The 24,213-nt window shown below is 47.5% G+C and overlaps 3 protein-coding genes across 5 annotated transcripts in view; 2 read left to right on the top strand and 1 right to left on the bottom strand.

Moving 5' to 3' along the window:
* Positions 1-1,684, bottom strand: part of ACOT8 (acyl-CoA thioesterase 8) — a 14,746-nt gene extending 13,062 nt beyond the window's left edge. For all 3 annotated transcript variants that reach the window (XM_025263362.3, XM_006051357.4, XM_006051356.4), the window contains exon 1: positions 1,462-1,684. In XM_025263362.3, coding sequence (XP_025119147.1) covers positions 1,462-1,580 — 119 coding nt within the window. In that variant the 5' untranslated portion in view covers positions 1,581-1,684. The remainder of the gene's footprint in view (positions 1-1,461) is intronic.
* ZSWIM3 (zinc finger SWIM-type containing 3) lies at positions 1,682-22,374 on the top strand. Its single transcript, XM_006051362.4, has 3 exons — positions 1,682-2,242; positions 17,708-21,233; positions 22,164-22,374. Exons 1-2 carry the CDS (start codon positions 2,088-2,090, stop codon positions 19,629-19,631), a joined length of 2,079 nt encoding a protein of 692 aa, XP_006051424.3. The 5' UTR covers positions 1,682-2,087; the 3' UTR covers positions 19,632-21,233; positions 22,164-22,374.
* Positions 22,307-24,213, top strand: ZSWIM1 (zinc finger SWIM-type containing 1). Its single transcript, XM_044927588.2, has one exon. The coding sequence runs from the start codon at positions 22,310-22,312 to the stop codon at positions 23,678-23,680; it is 1,371 nt and encodes a 456-aa protein (XP_044783523.2). The 5' UTR covers positions 22,307-22,309; the 3' UTR covers positions 23,681-24,213.

Here is a 24,213-nt window from a genome sequence, read left to right as displayed (position 1 = left end):
GGAGAGGGGGACAAGAGGAAAGATTTGGGGGCTGAGCCAAATCCTACGACCTTCCATGAGCCTCCAGTGTAGGATTTCTTAACCTGATTGGGGTTTGTGATCCTTTGAGAATCCGGTGAAAGCCTTTCCCTAGACAAATATCCTAACATCACTCTATACAACTCCAAGGCCTTATCTGTGGACTTCAGTAAAGGGATCAGAGAGAGAAACTGACTTGAGAAAGGTCACACACTTCACAAACTACCATCCTGAGCAATATCTGGGTCTTTTGATCCCAAGTCCAATATGTCTTCCATTGCCCATACGAGGCTAAGACATAAGCTTGTCTCAACGCCTTGAGTAGACCAAGATGAACCCCACAAGCTGCAGGTGGACTGCATTAGCTCTGCCACTTACACCCCTCAACTTTCATAGACCAGTTCTTAAAAGAACTAAATTTAGAACTTGGAGACCCTCAGACTTCAAGTCTAACCCATTCAGTGCACAGATGAGGAAACGCAGTCCCCAGAGGTCAAAAGTCTCCCCCAGTGAAAGATTAAGAATTACGATTAAGTCTCAAGCTTCCCACTGCCCAGCCCAGCATTTTTCATATAAGGCACTGCAAAATTCCAGGCAGTTATTTGTAGTTGGTTAAACGGGGGAAATTAAGTTAGTGCCTAAAACAGCTTCCAATAACCCACTAGGAGCCTTGGTAGCTGGAACTGTTACACCCCCAGTTACAGTCAAGAAATTTAAGTGACATCAGGAAGGAAACTGGCTCAGGCCTCAGAATGAATAAGGAGCTACTAGACGCCACCTCGGAGAAGGCGATGGCACCCCACTCCAGTACTCTTGCCTGGAAAATCCCATGGACAGAGGAGCCTAGTAGGCTGCAGTCCATGGGGTCGCGAAGAGTCGGACACGAGTGAGCGACTTCACTTTCACGCATTGGAGAAGGAAATGGCAACCCACTCCAGTGTTCTTGCCTGGAGAATCCCAGGGACGGGGGAGCCTGGTAGGCTGCCGTCTATGGGGTGGCACAGAGACGGACAAGACTGAAGCGACTTAGCAGCAGACCCCACCTAGTGGTGGTGGGGATGGAGTATGTAAAAGGAAAAGATAGTGACTATGCAAGGAGCTGGGGATAAGTTTGTTCCCTCGGACAAATCACTGCCCTTTCTGGGCTGGCTCTCCCAGGGACCTGACCCTTCCTGGGGAGGCTGCTGGGAAGGATACCTCGGATCACCACTTTATCTGCCCAGATTGCCAGGACCTCCCGGGGATGAGGCTGCACAGATCCCCGCGCCGAGGAAGCCGGGGTAGCTTCTTCAGACACAAGTTCCCTCCCAATTACGACAGAGGCATCGCGCACAGAGCCCATCCTCGTTCGGAGGGGTACGAGCAGAGGCAGTGGGGTTGCAGCAATCAAGATCAGAAGACTCTAACCCGATGCGGGGTTGCGGACCAGAGGCGGCCGGCTACCTGAAGAGATCCTCGTCCAGCGGCTCTAGGTTGAGCACACTGGTGACCAGGACGCTGCGGAGGTCCCCGGGTGGATCGCCGCCGCCCTGTTCGTCTTCCGGGTCCTGAGGGAGCGACATGTAGTTCACCAGCTGCCGGGACGGGCCGCTGCGCTGGAGGGGCACACGCGGACCCCTGCAACAGAACGCGCAGCCTCGAGAGGACGCTTAAGTAACCGGAAGTCTCCCTCAGGCCCTAAGAAAGAAGGACAGCCTGTATCCTCTTTATGATTGGTCGGTGCTCCTGTCAGTCTTCGGATGGGCGAGCCCATCTGCTCTCTAGCAATTGAGGAAAAGGAGTGCCAGTCCGGCGAACCCATGCGTGATTGGATATGACGGTGAGGGGGAGCCTCGAGACTGGATAATAAGGGCTCAGTGTCATTTTCCCCACTTGTCAGAGAGCAAACCCACCTAACCCACGATAACCCTCTCAGGCCGAGGGCTTCTCCTGAGCTCCGTAACAAGGCACCCAATAGAGGCCCGCTCTTAAGGCATCCTGGGGACCAACAGCCTGTAGACCCTCCTAGGTGACCTCTGATCCCCGGTGTTGATCTTAGTGCAGCCCCTGGGTGGGCCGAGGGGGCGGCCATGGAGCTTGGGAGCTGCTTCAAGACCTACGAGGACTTCAAGGAGTGCTTCAGCGCCTACAAAAAGGAGAACAAGTGTTCCTTCATTCTCAGGGACTGCATCTCCGTCCGGTACCACAACCTCAACCATGGCACCTCTATCCGCGAGGACATCCTGTAAGGGCGTGGCGGGGGCGGGGCAGGAGGGTGGGGAGGAGGCCGGAAGGTCCCAAAAAGAAGGGCGGCGTGGAGGAGGGGGTGCACCTGGGCGCCCCCCGACCCCGCCCCGTCTCTGAGCAATTCCACATTGAGCACCTGCTTGGTGCCTGGGAAAAGCGCAAAACCTCCGCAGGCATCGCCTTTTGACCACCCACGTCACCTCCACTCATTCACGCCTTCATTCCCAGCTTTTCTGAAATTCATGACGACTGCAGTTTATCTCATTTTTTGAGCACCTGCCATATCCCAGACACAAAGTATGGCTTTCACAATGGATAAAAACGCCTTTGCGAATTTTGTTCATGTCTTCTCTTTACAAAGCAGTAACACTGGTCAGTTATTGGTTGGTTAGATTGGTCATTCATTCTTTCATTCTTTTCTTAGTTCTGTAAATGGTTCTCGAGCTCCAGAGATTAACAAACCGGTTTTCAAACACTTCCCATGTCCCAGGCAGAGTTCTCTGTTCTAGGCACGCTTTCACCCACAGGGGTGTATTGAAAATCACAGATAAATGTTATTTTTCCCATTTGGCAGATGAGAAAAGAGGCTTGGAGGCTAAGCTAAGGGTTGAAAACTCAATTGCCTTCAAGACTCAAGTGAAACAGCCCCGTGTAAGAAAACGGAACTTTTAATTTAACTATATGAAAAGGAATGATGAAATAATCAACTCCAGGTCTTTGTGCTAGGGAGAATAGACAAGTAAACTGGGCAAAATGGAGAGCAGGCCAATTAACTCCAGCTGATGGCCTCCATATGAGGGTGAAGATCCAGTGTTCCCAGATATGGAGCAAATGGAGTTAGCAGTCCAGGCTTTATGTGAATGTGTCCACTTTTTTTAAAATTGGAAATCAATTCACATGTGAACATGCACTCTATGGGCCAACTCTGAGAGTCAAAGTGTATCTGAGTTTGAGACCTCTAGGTTGAGACATTTGGCCAAAGCTCACTCTCTGGCCAGGCAGGCAGTGTTTATTTCCCTGTTCTGGAGTCCAGTGCTGTGCTGGGTACAGATAAATAGGAATAAGTAATTAAACTTGTGCTCAAAGAGCTTGAGATGGCATAGTACATGGGCTAGTGTGTGACAAATGCTTTGTTAGATATGTGCAGAGGAAGAAGTGACAAGTGTCTGGGAAGACAGGAAGGGCTTCACACTGGAAGTAATGGTTTCTGCTGGGCTGTGAATGAAAACAGAAGGCTAGTGCAGAAGTTCAGTGGTTAATATCAAGTATCACAGAGGGGTTTGACCAGAAGGAGCTGTGGAGTGAAGACACAAATATATGAAAGAATGTGGCATGTTTGAGAAACAGTGTAGGAGGCCATACCTGTCAGAAGGTCGTGTCAGTTGCAGTTCACCCATCAAGAAAAGCTTCCCTTGTGGCTTTACTGTAAAGAATCCACCTGCAACATGGAAGACCTGGGTTCAATCCCTGGGTGGGGAAGATCCCCTGGAGAAGGGAAAGGCTACCCACTCCAGTATTCTGGCCTGGAGAATTCCATGGACTGTATAGTCCATGGGGTCGCAAAGAGTTGGACACAACTGAGAGACTTCCATCAAAAAAAGGTCTTTCGAGCTTCCCTGGTGGCTCAGATGGTAAAGAATCTGCCTGCAATGCAGGAGAGTGGGGTTTGATCCCTGAATCGAGATGATGCCCTGGAGAAGGGCCTGGCTACCCAATCCAGTCTGTGAGGTGTTTGGACTTTGATCTATGCCATCTTTCTAAGCAATGAAAGAATGCAAAAAAAAAAAAAAAATGCCCTGCTTCAAACTGCTTAACAGTATAGGCCAGATAAAGTGCAATAGCCTCCCCGTTGCCCTCTTGATTAAGTCCAGGACTATTATTAACCTGGCTCGCCAGTCTGTCTAACCCTTTTGACCTCCCCATCTTGCATTGTGTGCTCCATACTCACCGACTCTTACTCCATGATCAGCCCCTGTCCCAAGCCCATAGCTTCCTCGTCCTTGCACTTAACCACTTCTACTGGTTAGGATAACCTTGTCCATCACTTATCTTAGCTCTCTCTTCCTCAAACAGTTGTTTTGTATACTAACCTTTCTGTACTGTATATCCTGAACTACAATTTACCAACATTTTTCTTTAAATTGTTCTAATATTCAAAGAAACTTTAGAACCAATCTAAGTAATACTATACAAGAAGGAACAGTATGGTGGCCAAAAAGTAGTAGATCTTTTTTAAACATGCTTGTGTTATCTGCAGTCATTTTGGACCACTTGTGGAAAACTCTGTCTTAGCTAATTGTTGCTTTTCCTACAGATACTAGCATAATTTCCAAAAAGCCTTTTTTATGTTAGGTTCAGTGCTCCTACTCTGTGTTCTGACAGCGCTTGTTATAGCTCTTTGCACATCCTTTTGGAATATAGTTTACAGAGGTTTCCCTGGTTTGCTGAGCTCTTTGAGGGAGGGACTCTGGTTTACTATTTTTTGCATTCTCACTGATTGACACCATGCTGCTTGCTTAGAATCGAGTCCAAACCCCTCATAAATGCAACTAGACACCCTTCGGGGGATCACCTCCAGGGTCTAGCATAAGGCTTGTCCCACAGCAGGGCTTAAGTAACCGTTGAATGAATGAGTCATCGAATATTAAATGTATAACTCAGTGAAACTGGTGCTACAGGGACTCAGAGAAAAGTCACAGTGGGCTGGGGAAGTAAGAGAGACAAGGAGGCTTGAGCTGGGCCCTCAGAGACAGGGAGGTGTCAGGAGGTGTATTTTCTATCTGCTGCTGTAACAAATTACCCACAAACTCAGTGATGAAAGCAACACAAATTTAGTAGCTTATCCTTCTGTAGGGTAGAAGTCAGGCACAGATCTGAGTGGGCTAAAACCAAGGCATCAGCAGAGTTGTATTTCTTTCTGGAGCCCCTGTACATGCGTGCTAAGTCACTTCAGTCGTGTCTGACTCTTCGCGACTCTATGGACTGTAGCCCTCCAGGCTCCTCTGTCCATGGGATTCTCCGGGCAAGAATACTGGAGTGGATTGTCATGTCCTCCGGGGGATCTTCCTTACCCAGGGATCTAACCCAAGTCTCCTGAGGCTCCTGCTTTGCAGGTGGCTTCTTTACCTCTGAGCCACTGGGGAAGCCCCTGGAGTCCCTATAAGAGAATCCATTTTCAAGCCTTCCAGCTTCTAGAAGTTGTCCACATTCCTTGACCCATGGTCCCCTTCCTCCATCTTCAAACCAGCAGTGGCTGGTGTAGTCCTCGCATCATATCACTCTGACCCTGCTTTGTTCCATCTCCTTCTCTGGTGCCCCTTCTGCCTCCCTCTTCCATTTTTTAGGATCCTGTGGTTATATTAGGCCCGCCCAGATAATCTAGGATAATTTCCCTTTTAAAAAATCGGGTAATTAGTAACCTTGATTCCATCTGCAATCTTAATTCTGCTTTGCCATCTAACCCAACATATTGACAAAGTTTAGAGATGAGGCAGTTGGCATCTTCAGGGGCCCATCTGCCTATCACAGGGGGTTAACATGCTGCCGGGAGAAGTGGTGTGTGAGCTGATGCATATGCTGTACCTGGAAGGCAGTGAGGAGACACACTTGACTAGAAGGGAGATTTATGCTGGAGCAGTACCAGAAATAATGGCAGGGACTTAGCTAACAGAGGTGCAGATTAGTTTCATTTATTTTTGCAGGTTGAACAGTTTTTTTAATGAATTTGTTTTTGAGTGGTCAATATAGTCATCTAATTTTTTTAAAATTTCAAATTACATCAAAGTTTGCAAAAGGCAGTGTCCCTTCCGGTATGTTATCTAGAGACAACTCTTATCTTCCTGACATACTCTGAGCTTGAAAAAATATATCTTGTGTGTACATATGCACCTTTAAAAAACACACACACAGGTGACTGACTCTTTTTTTTTTTTGGGGCGGCAATGTACCACATGTGGAATCTTAGTTCCTTAACCAGGGACCGAACTTGGGGCCCCCTGCATTGGAGTCTTAACCGCTGGACCCTTGGGGAAGTCCCTTGCATACTACTTTTACATACCATTCTGTACCTTGTTTTTCTCACTTATCAATGTATTTTGGAGATTACTCCACATCACTCCATTGTATGAGCCATTTAATTCTTTGATTTTGGCGATTGTCAACTGAAAACTTACTCCATGCTACTGTCTGGAAAGAGTGTTGAAAAACATAAGTTGAGTCCCTGCCTTCATAGAGCTTGCCCTTCAGTCAGGGAAACAAATATTAAACTCTAATTGCAGAAATAACAATTTCCTTAAAAGAGTGGTAAGAGGGAATTCCCTGGCTGTCCAGTGGTTAGGACTCTAATTTCACTACCAAAGGCCCAGGTTCCCTCTCTGGTCAGCCTCAAAGCCAATCAGTCAATCAATAAATAAAATAGTAGTAAGAGTCTAGGAAAGACTGGTAGTAAGAGCCAAAGGAAAAGTCTAGGGTGCCATGTGGGGAATGGCAAGGGACTTTAATCTTGTACGTAGTGTGGGTGTTGGCTGACACTTGATGCCAGTGCAGGCTCTTGGGGAGGAGAAAACAGCTATCCCTGATATTTTGTGGAAGTAAGTTTACAAAGCACATTCACCTCCTTACCTGACTTGGCCCTCTGAATCCCCTTGTCAGAAGTAGGTTTCACTCCCATTAAATGAATTAATACATGTGAAGTGTTTATCACAAGGCCCACTACACAGAAAATATTCCATAAATATTATTGCCTTTATAATAATGTTATTGTGCAGATGGGGGAAATGGCCAGGAGAAGTTGAATGCTCAGTTCAGCTCAGTTCAGTCGCTCAGTCGTGTCCGACTCTTTGCGATCCCATGAATCACAGCACGCTAGGTCTCCCTGTCCATCACCATCTCCCAGAGTTCACTCAAACTCATGGCCATTGAGTCAGTGATGCCATCCAGCCATCTCATCCTCTGTTGTCCCCTTTTCCTCCTGCCCCCAATCCCTCCCAGCATCAGAGTCTTTTCCAATAAGTCAACTCTTCTCATGAGGTGGCCAAAGTACTGGAGTTTCAGCTTTAGCATCATTCCTTCCAAAAAACACCCAGGGCTGATCTCCTTTAGAATGGACTGGTTGGATCTCCTTGCAGTCCAAGGGACTCTCAAGAGTCTTCTCCAACACCACAGTTCAAAAGCATCAATTCTTCAGCGCTCAGCCTTCTTCACAGTCCAACTCTCACATCCATATATGACCACTGGAAAAACCATAGCCTTGACTAGACAGACCTTTGTTGGCAAAGTAATGTCTCTGCTTTTCAATATGCTATCTAGGTTGGTCATAACTTTCCTTCCAAGGAGTAAGCGTCTTTTAATTTCATGGCTGCAGTCACCATCTGCAGTGATTTTGGAGCCCCAAAAAATAAAGTCAGCCACTGCTTCCACTGTTTCCCCATCTATTTCCCATGAAGTGATGGGACCAGATGCCATGATCTTCGTTTTCTGAATGTTGGCCTTTAAGCCAACTTTTTCACTCCTCTTTCACTTTCATCAAGAGGCTTTTCGTTCCTCTTCACTTTCTGCCATAAGGGTGGTGTCATCTGCATATCTGAGGTTACTGATATTTCTCCCGACAATCTTGATTCCAGCTTGTGCTTCTTCCAGCCCAGTGTTTCTCATGATGTACTCTGCATATAAGTTAAATAAGCAGGGTTAAGAGGACTAAAAGTTCTACCTCTCTGCTTTACATTAAGGCTCCTAGTTTCATTATGTAACTCTTTGAAGGCAGTTACCCCTTAGCTCCTCTGTTCTTGGGCAAAAGGGAGAGAAGGTAGATAGAGTCAAGGCAGGCAAGGAGCAGAGGCCTGGGTAGTCAAGACTTGGAAGAGGAAAATAAGATTCAGTAGCAAAAACCACCCCCAGCCCCAAAACCACCTGGTGGGAGCCAGGGAAGTCTGAATTTGGGGTACAGTTGCAGTCAAGGAAAATAAGAATATGCAGAAAGGAGCGAGCAAGTCGGAGCAGAGAGTGGGGTAAGATTTCTTTCTTTTTTCTTTTCTGGCCGCACCATGCAGCATGTGGGATCTTAGTTCCCCAACCAGGAGTTGAACCTGCGCCCCCTGCATTGGAAGTGCAGAGTCTTAACTACTGGATTGCCAGAGAAGTCAGAAGGTTTTCAGAAGTTGTAAGAAAGCATCAAGGTGTTAGAACTGAAGATCAGACCCATCCTGTTTATTGCCACAGCTCGAAGCTCCCTCCCCAACCACTGGGTTGTAACAGCATCCTGGTATTGATTCAGTCAACAAACTTCTAGTGAGAGGTAAAAAGGTTTACCCCTGCAGGCTTGAGCTAGGATAAAAAGATTGAGTGAACTGTGGTCTCTACCCTTGAGGATAATCATATGCCAGAGCTAGTTTGGGAGGAAGTGAATTCTGAGGAGCTCAGGCCTTCAGCAGAGAGGGAGTGACTGCTTGTTGGGGTGTTGTAAAGGGTGTTCTTGGAGCTTGTGTTGGATACTGGCTCTGTGCCAGAGTGCACTGAGTTGGGCTTTTTGAGTGATGTATGGACCTGTGGGATGAGCACTTCTTTTGTGGGACTGGAGGGCAGGTGGGGGAAATGCTTTCAGGGAGTAATTTAGCAGAGCAGTGTTTCCTGCAACCAGATAGACAGGTCAGGCGAGATGATTTTAAGTGTTTATGTTAATATCTAAACATAAAGGTCCTTATTAAATAAAGTGAGCTGATTTAAAGAAAACCATTTGAAAATACTGATACAAAGGTTATAGAAATGGCTATGGCAGATGGAAAGGGGGTCGGTGATTCCTTGAAGTTCAGGAAAAGCTGGCATATCTGTTAAAAGTGAGAGCTCTGAAGTCAGAAAGACAGGCTTTAACTCTGACCCGGGGCAAGACTTTTAATTTCCATGACACAGTTTCATCCTCTGCAAAATGAGGAGGATGTGGTGAAGATTACATAAAATACATGTAGTGGTTTAAAAGTGAAGTCGCTCAGTCGTTTGCGACCCCATGGACTGTAGCCTACCAGGCTCCTCCATCCATGGGATTTTCCCATGGATGGCAAGAGTACTGGAGTGGGTTGCCATTGCCTTTTCCAGAGTATCTTCCTGACCCAGGGATCAAACTCAGGTCTCCCGCATTGTAAGCAAGACGCTCTTGCTAGTGGTTTAAGCACAGTAATATTTGCCAAAGTCATAGTTATAGTACATGACAGAAAATGGTAGGTATTTTTAAAAGAGTCAGAGAATTGTGTTGTGGGAGTTATTACTAAATGACCCAAAACCCCAATCAATTGGGAGATTCTGTGATTTTTACACCCAGTTTCCCTTCCCATACTTTTATGTATGGCTGTTACGTTTGTTTTTATTTTTGTTATGTCTTTGGGGGATTGATAGTCTTCAAACATTCCGTGAAGTGTTCTGTTGTCTCTCTCCATTGCTGTTCAGTCTAATAGCTACCTTTTTTGAATACTGGAACACGTTCCCAAAAAAGTGTTCAAAAAAGGTAGCTATTAGATTGAAGACTATCGACCTCAACATGAATCAGTCATAGGTATACATATACATATATGCCCTCCCTTTTGAACCTCCCTCCTCTGCTAAGGGTTTTAGTTTTATTTAATCCCCATCACACCCTTTGAACTAAGCCTTTGTTATCTGAGTTTTCATTTTCCACATATCCCTGGTGACTCAGACAGTAAAGTGTCTGCCTACAATGCGGGAGACCCGGGTTCGATCCCTGGGTTGGGAAGATCCCCTGGAGAAAGAAATGGCAACCCACTCCAGTACTATTGCCTGGAAAATCCCATGGGCAGAGGAGCCTGGTAGGCTATAGTCCATGGGATTGCAAAGAGTCAGACACAAATGAGCGACTTCACTTTCTTTCTTTTCTAGTCACAAGGCTGTGTGGGAAAACAAAAATCATGCTAACAAACTAGCCACTTTTAAAATTAGTACTACTTAGTCATTCCTTCTTGCTTGTCTCCACCAATTCCACCAACATCTTTGGTAGTCAGTTTCTGGCTAATGAATAGATGAGGTAAACCTCAGGATAATAACAGTGCAAATAAAATTGATTGCAAACTGAAATAGCAAGAGCTATTCCAGAGCTATGGTATTTGGTGAAGTCCCTATCATGAAGTCTCTATCATGAAGAGTCATGATAGAGGAATCCTTACATTCCCCACAGCCTTATGCCAGACAGACAGAGAAGGAAAATCAAGGACAGTGATTGAAATACAGACTTGAAAAGCAAAGGATTTGCAGAGCAAAAAATTAAGTTAGGCCCTTGGGAAACATGATAAAGCACAGGAATATTTTGGTAAAACTGACCTTTATATATTGCAAAGGTGAGCTAGGAAAGTATAAGTATAAGAGTGTTTGGGGGAAATACATCAGGGAAAAAAATTGATTCTTCAAGTGGTTCTTTGATTATTTTAAGAATTGGCAGACAGCCACCATTATAGCCTGTTGTTCAGTTGCTAAGTTCTGTCCAGCTCTTTGCAACCCCATGGACTGCAGCACATCAGGCTTCTCTCTCCTTCACTATCTCCCAGAGTTTGCTCAAATTCATGTCCATTGAGTTGGTGATGTTATCAAACCATCTCATCTTCTGCCACCCTCTTCTTTTGCCCTCAATCTTTCCCAGCATCAGGGCCTTTTCCAATAAGTCAGCTCTTCACATCAGGTGGCCAAAGTATTAGAGCTTCAACTTCAGCATCAGTCCTTCCAATGAATATTCAGGGTTGGTTTCCTTTAAGATTGACTGGTTTGATCTCTTTGGCAGTCCAAGGGACTCTCAAGAGTCTTCTCTAGCGCCACAATTTTAAAGCATCAGTTCTTCAGTGTTCAGTCTTCTTTATAGTTCAACTCTCACATCTCTACATGACTTAAATTTCATTACATATAATATTTTCATAATTTTCATCACATTTTTTAAAGATCTGCTCAAATCTTTTTTTCTACTATTTTCTGTAAAACAGGGATTCTGAAAATATATTTTGGGCTGCAATTAATTGAAAATCCTGACTCAAAATGCCTTATTTCTTAGCCCAGAGAAGGTGATTGTTTCAGTGGCTCAGGCTTTTCCTTTCTTTCCACTCTCCATCTTCAGGTCTCAGCTTTGTCCTCAGAGTGTCTCGCCACATGGCACATATGTAGGAGTCACATTCAGAAGAAAAAGCCTGCCTTGGTTTCTTACAGACCTCCTATCATGTTTCTTTGCAGAATTGGGCCGGTATCCATGGTCATTCTTAACAAGATTACTTTAATTGGCTTAGACCAGCCCTGAAGCACTTAGCTGTGTGGGGAGGAATGACAACCTGAATGAAACTGGCCGGAAGGAAGGAAGGAGGGGGATGGGGGATGTTGGATTAATTACCAACCAATCATGCCTTTTTTTTTTTTTAATTGAAGAATAGTTGAGGGAACTCCCTGGTGGTACAGTGGCTAAGATGGTTAGGACATGGGGTTTCATTACCATGGGCCCAGGTTTGATCCCTAGCCAGAGAACTAAGATCCGATGAGCCTCAAGATGTGGTCAAAAAAAAAAAGGAAAGAATAGTCACTGTACTACGTAAGTTACAGGTGTACAGTATAGTGATTCACAATTTTCAAAGATTTTATCCCATTCTTTTTATAAAATATTGTCAATATTCCCCATGTTGTACAGCATATCCTTATAGCTTATTTTATACCTAAATAGTTTGTACCTCTTAGTCCCCTACCCCATCCTGCCCCTCCCCCCTTGCCTCTTCCCACTGTTAACCATTAGCTTGTTCCCTGTATCTGTGAGTCCGCTTCTTTTTTGTTATATTCTCTGCTGCTGCTTAGTCGCTTAAGTCGTGTCCGGCTCTGTGTGACCCCATAGATGGCAGCCCACCAGGCTCCTCTGTCCCTGGGATTCTCCAGGCAAGAATACTGGAGTGGGGTGCCATTGCCTTCTCCAGTTATATTCTCTAGTTTGTTATATTTTTTAGATCCCACATATAGGTGATATCATATTGTAAATTATCTTTCTCTGCCACAGCCTTTGAAACAAATTCACTTTTGTGCATGCTAAATCACTTCAGTCGTGTCCGACTCTGTGCAACCCTATGGACTTTATAGCCCACCAAGCTCCTCTGTCCATGAGATTCTCCAGGCAAGAATACTGGAGTGGGTTGCCATGCCCTCCTCCAGGGAATCTTCCCAACCCAGGGAACAAACTTGAGTCTCTGACATCTCCTGCATTGGCAGGCAGGTTCTTTACCACTAGCGCCACTGGGAAGCCTGAATTCACTTTTAGTTGTAGTGATTATTCTTGGATCAGGTACTGATTATTCAGAGACCAGTGCTCTGGTTATTTCTGTATTTATAGATTTGGAGGCTGAGAGGAAATGAAGTGACTTGTTCACTTTCACACAGCTAAGTGGTAAAGCTGGAAATTCAACTCAGATCTTCTGAGTCTTGTTCCTAACTCAGATTATGTTGTCTAAAATGGGTTGACTTCACCTGTAAAAATTCTGTTCATTGCTTGAGGTACAGTTTACACGCAGCAAGGACACAAATCTCATGTGAAATTAATCAAAAGCTTTAGATCTGCTCCAATCCCCATAGTCAGGGGGAATTAGTCTTTATTCAGTTATAAGTGTGTTGCTCGTACCTCTGTTTAACCTTTCACTTAGTTCTGACTTTACCGATCATCTGTGTACTCATCTCCCTGCTCAACAGACTTTGACAGTAGAGCCTAATTTGTCTCCATCACCTTCTGAGCAACTAGTATAGTGTTTGGTACATAATAGACTTAGTACATGTTTGAAATTAAACAAAGGACTTGTCCAAAGTAACAGTTCATAGTAGTGCTGGGCCAGAAGCCAAGCCACCTGACAGAACTCTCCTGGCGATCGTCCTAATGTGCTGCTCACACTGTAAGATGAATTTCTGTCATGCAGTCGCTCATTCAGTGTGTGTGTTCTGAGTACCTACTCTGTGCCAGGTGCAGTACCGGGCGCTGGGAGTACACTGGGGGCACAGTCCAGTTAGAGGAAAATAAACACCTACAGAGCAGATTTGGCTGACTTCCTTCCTTCAGGTCCTGGCTGAGCATGCTGGGATAGAAGCACTAAGGGGGATTCAGAAGTATAAAACCCTATCCCTGTCTTGAAGAGAGTCTATGCCTTCACTTGGGAGATAGAAATAAATGTAGATTAAAATTACTACAGTGCTCCAAGAATTCTTCCAAAAGATTTGTGTATTTCACTGTGTGTAAGTTACAGCTCAATACCAAAGATTAAGGGAAGCAGGAAAAAATGACAAAGGCTTTAACCTAGTGCCCCTGAAGTTTGAAGTGCTTGATGCCAACAAGCACAGTATGTTTAGAGATCTTTAAGGACATTATTGAACCTGAGTAAAATATTGAAGGTCAAGTTGAGGAAGATAAAAATGAGAATTCAGAAGGAGAAATATTTTGGAAGAAGACAGGCAACATAATGGTTAACTACATAGACTGTAGCCAAGCAGACTTAGTTCAAATCCCAGATTCTCCAGTTTTAGCCAGAGGATTAAATCCCAGATTCTCATGCTCAAGAACCTCTTTAAGCCTGTTGCCCCATCTGTAAAATGTGGATGGTAGAACCCTTTTATTAGAATGAAATGATGCATATAAGGGGTTTACATGGAACTTGGCATATAGTAATCCTTATACATGCAATAGTAGGAGAAATGAATTTAAAAGACTTAACATATTGGATATAAACCTGGAGAAGGAGGAATTAAAAAGAATGCTGATGTCTCCACAGGGAGGTGCAGTCGTTAATGAACCAGAAAAGGGGGAAAGAGTTTTATGCTTGGCACTCACCAGTGTCTTTTTTTTTCTTTTTTTGACTAGGCTAACAAGCATGGGTTATGAGCACATAAGGTCAATACAATGTGATGAGCTAAGATCTATGCCAAGATGTTGAGCCAGCGGAAGGGTAGGGCCCATCCTGAGGGCTTGGGGGAGGCCTCCTAGGAAAGAAGGTAGTTGCATGTAATCCTGAAGGATGAGTAAGCTCTGAGATGAAGACAGGTGGGTAGGGCATACCAGACAGAGAGACAACACGAGCAAAAGTGAAGAGGTGAGACACAGTGTAGGGGACCCTGGAAGCAGTTGGTCTTTCTCAGTTCAGTTCAGTTCAGTCGCTCAGTCGTGTCCGACTCTTCGCAACCCCATGAATCGTCGCACGCCAGGCCTCCCTGTCCATCACCAACTCCCAGAGGTCACTTAGACTCACGTCCATCGAGTCAGTGATGCCATCCAGCCATCTCATCCTCTCTCGTTCCCTTCTCCTCCTGCCCCCAATCCCTCCCAGCATCAGAGTCTTTTCCAATGAGTCAACTCTTTGCATGAGGTGGCCAAAGTACTGGAGTTTCAGCCTTAGCATCATTCCTTCCAAAGAAATCCCAGGGCTGATCTTCAGAATGGACTGGTTGGATCTCCTTGCAGTCCAAGGGGCTCTTAAGAGGCTTCTCCAACACCACGGTTCAAAAGCATCAATCCTTCGGCACTCAGCCTTCTTCACAGTCCAACTCTCACATCCATACATGACCACTGGAAAAACCATAGCCTTGACTAGACGGACCTTTGTTGGCAAAGTAATGTCTCTGCTTTTCAATATGCTATCTAGGTTGGTCATAACTTTTCTTCCAAGAAATAAGCATCTTTTAATTTCATGGCTGGAGTCACCATCTGCAGTGATTTTGGAGCTCAGAAAAATAAAGTCTGACACTGTTTCCACTGTTTCCCCATCTATTTCCCATGAAGTGATGGGACCAGATGCCATGATCTTCATTTTCTGAATGTTGAGTTTTAAGCCAACTTTTTCACTCTCCACTTTCCCCTTCATCAAGAGGCTTTTTAGTTCCTTTTCACTTTCTGCCATAAGGGTGGTGTCATCTGCATATCTGAGGTTATTGATATTTCTCCAGGAAATCTTGATTCCAGCTTGTGCTTCTTCCAGCCCAGCATTTCTCATGATGTACTCTACATGTAAGTTAAATAAGCAGGGTGACAATATACAGCCTTGACGTACTCCTTTTCCTATTTGGAACCAGTCTGTTCTTCCATGTCCAGTTCTAACTGTTGCTTCCTGACCTGCATATAGGTTTCTCAAGAGGCAGGTCAGGTGGTCTGGTATTCCCATCTCTTTCAGAATTTTCCACAGTTTATTGTGATTTACACAAAGGCTTTGGCATAGTCAATAAAGCAGAAATAGATGTTTTTCTGGAACTCTTGCTTTTTTGATGATCCAGCGGATGTTGGCAATTTGATCTCTGGTTCCTCTGCCTTTTCTAAAACCAGCTTGAACATCTGGAAGTTCACAGTTCACGTATTGCTGAAGACTGACTTGGATAATTTTGAGCATTACTTTACTAGCATGTGAGATGAGTGCAATTGTGCGGTAGTTTGAGCATTCTTTGGCATTGCCTTTCTTTGGTATTGGAATGAAAACCGACCTTTTCCTGTCCTGTGGCCACTGCTGAGTTTTCCAAATTTGCTGGCATATTGAGTGCGGCACTTTCACAGCATCATCTTTCAGGATTTGAAATAGCTCAACTGGAATTCCATCACCTCCACTAGCTTTGTTCGTAGTGTTGCTTTCTAAGGCCCACTTGACTTCACATTCCAGAATGTCTGGCTCTAGGTCAGTGATCACACCATCGTGATTATCTGGGTCGTGAAGATCTTTTTTGTACAGTTCTTCTGTGTATTCTTTCCACCTCTTCTTAATATCTTCTGGTCTTTCTAGGGTACAATAAAACAAGATGGTGGGGGCAGTGGAAAACAGGCAGGAGATCAGGCGGAGGCTGTCCCGCGGTCACAGCCTGCTGGCCTTGCCGTACCACCGGGCCGCTCCCTGAGCCAGGGATGACGTGGCCGCCCCGCTGCTGTGCACACAACAGGTGCAGGCATTTTCAGCCTCAGGCCCCTCCACCCTGTAATTTCAAGCCTGACATCCTATTTCTCTAAGCTTGCCCCACAGGGTGAGCAAACAGGACCAGCTGGATTAGAGTGTTTGGAACGGGTTGCTGAGATGCCAGCGTTGTGTCATGTCATGCCAGAGGCTGAGATTTTTTTTCCCCTTCATTACGCTTTGGGTTGGGACCTCTCTGAGGAGGCAGGGGTGTGACCTGCCCCACCCACCTGCGGTCCCTGAGTCATTCAGCCAGCCCATCTTTGACAAGCATCTGCTGAAAGAATAGCATTTGTGCTAGGTGCTTAGAATATGCTGAGGGTTGATTTACTCTTGACACTTGAAAACAGCCCCATCCAATTGGAAAAGTACTGCGTAAACGCCCAAGAATAGGTCACAAGGCTTAGGAGCTGTAATAACAGTAGATGACTCCTATTTAGAATAAATAAAAGGCTGAACCAGGCTCTGGGCTAAATGTTATGTCTGTGGCTTATTTAAATCTCGTAACAACCCTATTTAGTTTTATTTTATGATGTTAAGGAAACTACATACAGAGAGTTGAAGTAACTTGCCCAGGGTCAAACAGCGGCTGAGTGGTAGAAGTGAAGTGAAGTCGCTCAGTCGTGTCCGACTCTTAGCGACCCCATGGACTGCAGCCCACCAGGGTCCTCCGTCCACAGGATTTTCCAGGCAAGAGCACTGGAGTGGGTGCCACTGCCTTCTAGATTCAAATCCAGGAGTCAGCCTCCAGCCTCCCCACCGCGTCACCCATACTGCTACCCAGAAAATCTGCTAAGCCTTTTGTTTCAAATAAATGCTATGAATCTTAAGTAAGGAGCAATTACTGTGGCTTGAGGGCATCCATAAAGGTTTCCTGGAGAAGGTAGGACCTAATTTGGGCCTCAAAGATAGAAAGGAGGGAGAGAACAGATATTCAGTTTAATTACCAGTCTCCTTTGAGAAGGCACTTTCAGCCTAGAACGGCAAAGCTAGCAGAATCCCAGGGATCATCTAGCCTCAGGGTTCTCGCTCTCTCAGGATGTAGACATTTTTCTTTAAGTCAAAGACGAACCCAGATCTTTCCTCTTAGAGAGGAAGCCCAGATCTACCCTAACCCCTGAGACCTCTTTTATTTTTGCTGCCTGGAGGAGGAGGCAGAGAAGACAATGGCTCCCTGAGGGCAGGAATGAAAGACACTTTAGACAGCAGGTAACTAGTTCTGCTGTTGCTGTTCATCTATTTCCCCGTATATCTTTGCCTCAGATTGACAACTACAGATGGGAAAATGAGAGTAAGTAAAAGGAGTTGGAGCTTAGAACTTCTGTAGATGCAAATGAAGGGTGTTTTAATTGGATGGGGTCTTGAAGAAAGACCTGACTACTTTGGGACTGGAGCGTGAACATGAATCTTTCTCTCCCATATCCTATACCACACTGTGGTCTCCAGGAAATGTATCAGGCACTGTGAGTCCCTACAGGGCCTAGACTTGTAAGAGAAAACTGGGTGGTCAGCACCTGTTTCACTGTTGCTTCTGCCTTCCCTAGATATGTGCAGGTGAAATTTGTCTGTATTCGGACCCAGTCAAACAGGAAGAGAGCAGCAGAAGCAGACATGTGCCCAGCATACTTGCTTCTGCGGTACAATGAGAAACTGGATAGACTGTTCATCAGTGAACTCAACACACAGCATATACACATTGACCCCAAAACCACTGGTCCTAGAGGAGACGCCACCGGCAAATCTCAGAAGAAACTCCCGTCTGCACAGCCCGCAGTCAACAAAGACCTTGGCACGGCTGCAAAGTCCCCAGTTGAACCATTGTTTTGCTTAGACGAGGTCCAGATACCCACCAAGCCAGAGCAGGAGGACATCGCTCCTTCTGACCTGGCCAAGATAGCCAAAGTGATGAAGAACTTTCTTAAGGTGGACGTGGGTTCCATGGCCTCCTTCAGTGTGGGCAGCAGCCAAGACCTGGACCGGCTCAGTTTCCAGAGCAGCAAGATGAGCGATCTGTTTGTCCGCTTCCCAGAGAATCTCTTGCTGCACCGGGTGGAGAACGCTCAGGGCCACATCCTGTACGCTTTCCTGGTGGAGAGCAAGGAGCGAGAGGGGCGGGTGGTGCACTTCGCGGTGCTCAAGGCCGAGACAGCCACCTCCGTGGCCAAGATGCTAAGCATCTTTACGGAGTTCAACTCAGATTGGCCCAAGGTCAAGGTGGTCTTCGTGGACCCGTCCTTCCCTCACCGAGCCATCCTGCAGGAGGTCTTCCCTGGTGCCCGCACCCTCCTCTCCATCTATCACACAACCCGACTCTTGGAGAAGAAGCTGCATCGTAGTTCTGCAGATCCGTCCTTTAAACGGCTCATGAAGGAAGCCCTGCGGGAGGCCGTGTTTGTCACCTCCAAGACCAGCCTGCAAAATCTCTGCCAGATGTCCCGGGCCCTGCTCGACGAGCAGCTCTTCAGCTTCCTGCAGGCCCACTGGTTCTCCTGTGAACTGCTGTGGTACATGCACGTCAGGAAGGGCCTGCACGCCTGTAGCACCTACATGGACAGCCTGGACGTCGTCACCAGCAAGGTGTCGAGCCTCTTCCGGGAGCAGCAGTCCCTGCTGGACTGCATCCTCCGCTTTGTGGATTACATAGACTTCTTTAACACCAAAGGCATGAAGAACTTTCCCACCGCTCCCCCCAAGTTAAAGAGAGCCCGGTCAGCAAACACGGCCCCCAAGTCCAAGAAGCCTTCTGGCATCTGCAGAGGGAGCCTCAGCAGGCCCCCCGTGCAGGAGGCCAAGCCAGAGCAGGTGCAGGGGCCGCCACGGCAGCCTCCCCAGGGGCAGCCCTCGCAGGGCGGCATGCTGGCCTCCTTACGCCAGAGCGGCTCCGACCTGGCCTACAAGCTGTGCCACAACGAGTGGGTGGTGGTGCAGAGCTCCACGCACCTGGTGGACGTGGCTGGCTGCGCTGTGGACGTGCAGCTGCTCGAGGACTCCCACCAGGTGAGCAAAGACGGCTGCAGCTGCAGCTGCTACTTTCAGCAGCGGTACCACCTGCCATGCCGGCACATCCTGGCGCTGCTGCACACCAGCCAGAGGCCCGTGAGCGAAGCCATGGTGTGCCGCCGGTGGCAGAAGAGGTACCAGCACCTCCTCGGGCCCTGCGGGGAGCTCCGGGACCCCGTTCTGATCCCAGCAGATGCAGGCCAGCCAGGGGAGCCGGGACGGAACGACATGATTCAGGACCTAAGCAGGGAGCTTGCAAATCTGCTGATGCAGAGTGAGGGACCAGAGCTGGAGGAGCGCTGCTCCACGCTGCGCAAGATTGTGGACATCTGGGCGGCCCCCCGCCAGCCTCCTGAGCCCAGTCAGCGGCCGAGGGACTTCAGGGATGTGGGCTGCCTCCCTTTCCTCTGGGGAAAGCAGGAGGAAGGGGAGGGAGCGGCCCCTGCTGGCGCCACCATTCATGGCTGAAGCGCGTGCACTGGCACGCTAGGCCGCCAGCCCCTCTCCCTAGCAGTCCAAGGGCTCAAAGTGGGCAGGACATGCTCGGGGTCAGCCTTTTAACCAACGTCTTTCTAGGTAGGGTTAGGAAAATGGTTCCAAGAGAAAGAAACCCTACTGTGTGACAGTCCTTTGAATCTGCCCCATTTCTGCCCTGCCTTTGGTTTTCCTTGGGAGCCTCATTCATTGTTCAAGGCCAAAGTTATTTCCATGCAGAAAGGTCAGTCCTCTTTCTCCCTCAGCCCCTGAGATTAGACCTAACTAACTTTACAGAGATGATAACCCAGCCCCAGGATAGGGGGAGATAAAACAGATCTGGTTTCAGGGACTATATGGAAGGAGTGTACTACTTGGTTGTTGCTGCTCTTTACAAAGAATTTGTTTGTACCTATTTTTACTCATATTAAAGTTTTGTTTTGTTTCTGTTCTTTAAATAAAAGCAAATAAGCAAGAGAAATGTGTTCTGCCTGAACAGGGAAGGAATCTGGGTGTTGTGCAGCCAGAGTCCAGTGCCTCAAATGCAATGATTAGTGATCCTCCCCTTGCTTCATCCTCTTCCTGCAACCGTGTCTTCAACATTGACTTCAGGCTGCCTCATATTCTAGCCCAAAGAAGCCAAATAGATTGGGAGGGAAGAAACCTGGGTCCAAGACTTGACTGCCCTCAACTTGCTGGGCGACTGTGCACAAGTCCTAAATTTGACCCCAGTTTCCTCATCTGCAAAAACGAATCCATTGGCATGTTCTAATTCCAGTTTCACTTCTAGATTCAATGGAGATTTAAGCATCAACACAGACTTTTGTTGCTGTTGCTAGTTTGTAACCTTAGTCACCTAAAGCCTGGTAGCTTCCCAGCTTTCGAAGAACCATCTTCAACGGAACTGAGGTCAAAAGATGGTAGTGAATCCTGCTTCTTGCACTAGTTCATGATGACCTTAACAGTCACAACGCTATTCTGGATCTCGCCTGGAAAATACTGGAGGGGTTGGGCTGAGCAATACCCAAGCTCAGCTCTCTCAAGAAGATCTCAATCTCCTCAATTCCGAGAGTTGGGCCCCTCTGACCCTTGTTGGAGAAGCAAAATTTGAGACCTGGGCCTCAGCCTCCCCATAAGACAGAGGACACAGTACAATCACACAGGCACCACTTCCTACCCCCCTGGGGCTTTGGAATTTGACCAGAAAAGACAAAAAAAATTTTTTTGAAACACTGCTATTTATTTCCTTTTTGTTTTTTGGCCTCTGAGGGAGTTTCCATAGTAACCCGCCCTTCCAGCCCTCTTCCCACATGTGTGGTTCCGCAGTTTCAGCTTCAGGGTTCCGACTCCAAAGGATGCTAGTGTCTTCAGGCTTTCATTGGTTGCCGCCCGCCGAGCCCCTCGTAACCCTGGTAACAGCGCCCGCCCACAAGTTGCCGGGCTATGATTGGTCGTTGCCACAAAGTCCTAAAGCGAATTCCTCAGGCCATTGGCCCGAGTCACGGGAAGCTGGCACCGCGGTTGGTGAGCCTAGAGGTCAGTCAGAGTCAGAGGCAGGGTCAAATAGGGAGAAATGGCGACGGAGCCAAGCTGTGGGTGAGTAATTCCTGAAGGGGTGGTGTGAGGCAGCTGGTGACCGTAGTCCACCATGACACAGCCCCCAAAGGGGTGGGAGGTTGACTTCTCTTCTGGCTCTGGCCAGGCCCAGAATGCGAACGTCAGACATCCACATTCTGCCACCTGGGTTAGAGGTGAGAGGTCAGAGGCCGTATCCCCTCTCTGTCTCTGGTTTTTTACTGTGGCAAGCTGTCAGAATCCCGAGCCAAAGACAGCTTCCAACTACTTACTGAGTGATGGTAGGCAGGTCACTTAACTTATTTGAGCCTCAGTTTCTCATCTGTAAAATGGGGACAGTAACCGGTTTGAGGGGCTAAATAGAGGAAACATTTGAACAAAGTATTACAGTTAATCGAGGGATTAACGTAGAGGGAGGAAAAACTTATGAACACTTGTTAACCCCGTTTTCGGTTGAAGGGATTGAGGCTGAGGGATCACTGACTGGCCCAAGATCACACAGTAAGTCTGGAGCAATTGCTTCTCTTGTATATACCAGTACCAATGAAAGAATGGAGGCCAAGAAGTAAATACAAAGTGCTGTACAAATATTTTAAATATTTAAGGAGAATATTAAATATTCCTTCACACTCACTCAAATCTCCTGGCACCAAATCCTTCCATGCTGACTTCTTATCAATTAGCTCTCAGCTCCAAGTCATCCTCCCACCACCCAGAGAGGGCTTACTTGGCCACCTTGGCTAAGGCATCCTTCCCTCCTCCAGCCTACCCTTACCCTGTTCTAGGGTCTTTATAAACTTCATTATCTGATACATCCTTGTTTGTTTACATGTTTATTGCATATCCCTCAGAACAGTGCTGATACATAGTTAAGGAATAAAGTATTGTCTGGGTGAATAATTGAAGAGCCAAACCCCTACTGGCTCCTTAAACTTCTTTTCTTCTCCATAGGCCCATCTTTGGATTAAGATCTGGGGTCTACAGCCTAGCCTCAAGCCTTGACTTAGTTGGAGCTTGAGAGAGTGGGAGCCTTCTGTTTGGCAGCCGCACAGAGCAAATATCTTGACCTTGGCATCGAGACATTTCCCATCTTCTCCATGGCGCTGACAGTGCTGAATGAGCTCCTGATTGAGGACCCAAGCCCACCTCTGCTGCTCTACCAGCTTAACAAGACTGCCCAGTTGGAGACCCTCAACTATCAGAGCTGCTATATGCAGAGGGTCTTTACCCATTTTCCCGAGATCTTATTTATCCACCGGACCTATAACCCGAGGGGTGAGGTGTTATACACCTTCCTGGTGGATGGACCCCGGGTGCCGCTGGAGGGTCATCTTTCCCGGGCAGTCTACTTTGCCATTCTTGCCAAGGAGGATGCTGAAGGCTTGGCCCATATGTTCCAGGTGTTCAAGAAGTTTAACCCAGCATGGGAGAGAGTCTGTACCATTCTGGTGGATCCCTACTTCCTCCTGCTGCCCACCCTCGCTATGGAGTTCCCCGCAGCTGAGGTTCTGCTCTCGGCCTTCCACATCTGTAAGTTCCTCCAGGGCAAGTTCTGTCAACTGGCCCTCGAGCAGCCGGTAGAGAGGCTGCTCCTGACCGCCCTGCGGAGCACCATGTGCTCGGCCACAGCCGGGAACCTGCGGAAGCTGTACGCACTGCTGAACACCTGCATCCCGCCGGCCCAGCTGCCCGCGCTCCACTCACACTGGCTGCTCAACGACCGCATCTGGCTGGCCCACCGCTGGAGAAGCCAAGCCGAGAGCAGCCGCTATTTTCAGGGCCTGGAGGTCACCACCCGCCTCCTCAGCCAGTTCTTTGGCACCACCCCAGTGGTGGAAAAAGGCATGAGCGCCCTGCTGCAGTACCTGCAGCAGAACTCGGGAGACAAGGTGAGTTTCAACCTGGGCCCGAGTCCCCCGAACCATTACACCCCCTTGGAGGGCAGTCCCAAAAGCCCCAAAGTGGAGCAGTTGGTGGAAGCTCGCATCCAGCACTCACTTAATGCCATCTGCACGGGGCCAGCCGCCCAGCTCTGCCTGGGCGAGCTTGCTGTGGTCCAGAAATCCATGCACCTCATCGGCTCCGGTTCCGAAAAGGTGAACATACAGATCCTGGAGGACACCCACAGGGTGCAGCCCCAGCCCCCAGCCAGCTGCAGCTGCTACTTCAACCAGGCCTTCCGCCTGCCCTGCCGTCACATCCTGGCCATGCTCAGCGCCCACCGCCAGGAGCTCCAGCCCGACATGCTGCCTTCTGAGTGGACGGCAGACTGTGCCCCCAACCTCAGAGACATCCTGGGCAGCACATGGAGTGAGACCCTGGAGAAGCGCTTGGCTGTGGCTCTCCTCACAGAGGAGGTGAGTCAGCTCCTGCAGCATTGCAGCCAGGAGGAGTTTGAACGGCGGTACAGCACCCTGAGGGAGCTGGCCGACAGCTGGATTGGCCCTTATGAGCAGGTACAACTCTGATTACCCATGATGCTTATCCTCGTGTATCACTTACATCCCCCTACACACACCCTTCCCCCAGTACTCACTGCTGTACTTCCTCAGACCCTCCTTCCAGGGAAGAAGCACAAGGGTCTTCTCTTCTGCAGCCCGCTACCCATGTGTCTAGATTCCTAAAACAGGAGGCAGCAAAGCTGTCCTGTAAAGGGCCCGGTAGTCAGTATCCTAGACTTTGCTGGGCACTTACAGCCTGTTGTATATTCCTGCTTCTTTGTTGTGTGGGTTTTTTTTTTTTTTTTCCCTAACAACCTTTTCAAAAAGTAAAACCCATTCTTAGCTCAAGGGCCTTAACAGGTAATACGTGCTCTAGGATAAGAGATAAGACACTGAGTGAAGATGAAGATTAGGACTTGGTAAGAGCTTCCACAGTCATGAGACGACACCTTACTCACAGAGGAGAAGGCCCCCCAGAGGCTGAGAGCCTGGCTCTCAGCCTCACCACCTGCCAAGCTCCCCCCATCCTGAGGTTATTAAAGTGAATGTTGTCTGTTTTA

The sequence above is a fragment of the Bubalus bubalis genome, chromosome 14 (assembly GCF_019923935.1).
Source record: "Bubalus bubalis isolate 160015118507 breed Murrah chromosome 14, NDDB_SH_1, whole genome shotgun sequence".
Classification (NCBI taxonomy): Eukaryota; Metazoa; Chordata; class Mammalia; order Artiodactyla; family Bovidae; genus Bubalus; species Bubalus bubalis.
The sequence above is the reverse complement of the archived record's forward strand: the minus strand, read 5'-3'. Positions and strand labels throughout refer to the sequence as shown.

Bases quoted from the DNA above. Each gene is read 5' to 3' on its own strand.
- ZSWIM3 (XM_006051362.4), top strand. From the start codon at position 2,088: ATGGAGCTTGGGAGCTGCTTCAAGACCTACGAGGACTTCAAGGAGTGC. The intron at 2,243-17,707 runs GTAAGGGCGTGG...TGCCTTCCCTAG, and splicing joins TCTATCCGCGAGGACATCCT to ATATGTGCAGGTGAAATTTG.
- ZSWIM1 (XM_044927588.2), top strand. From the start codon at position 22,310: ATGGCGCTGACAGTGCTGAATGAGCTCCTGATTGAGGACCCAAGCCCA.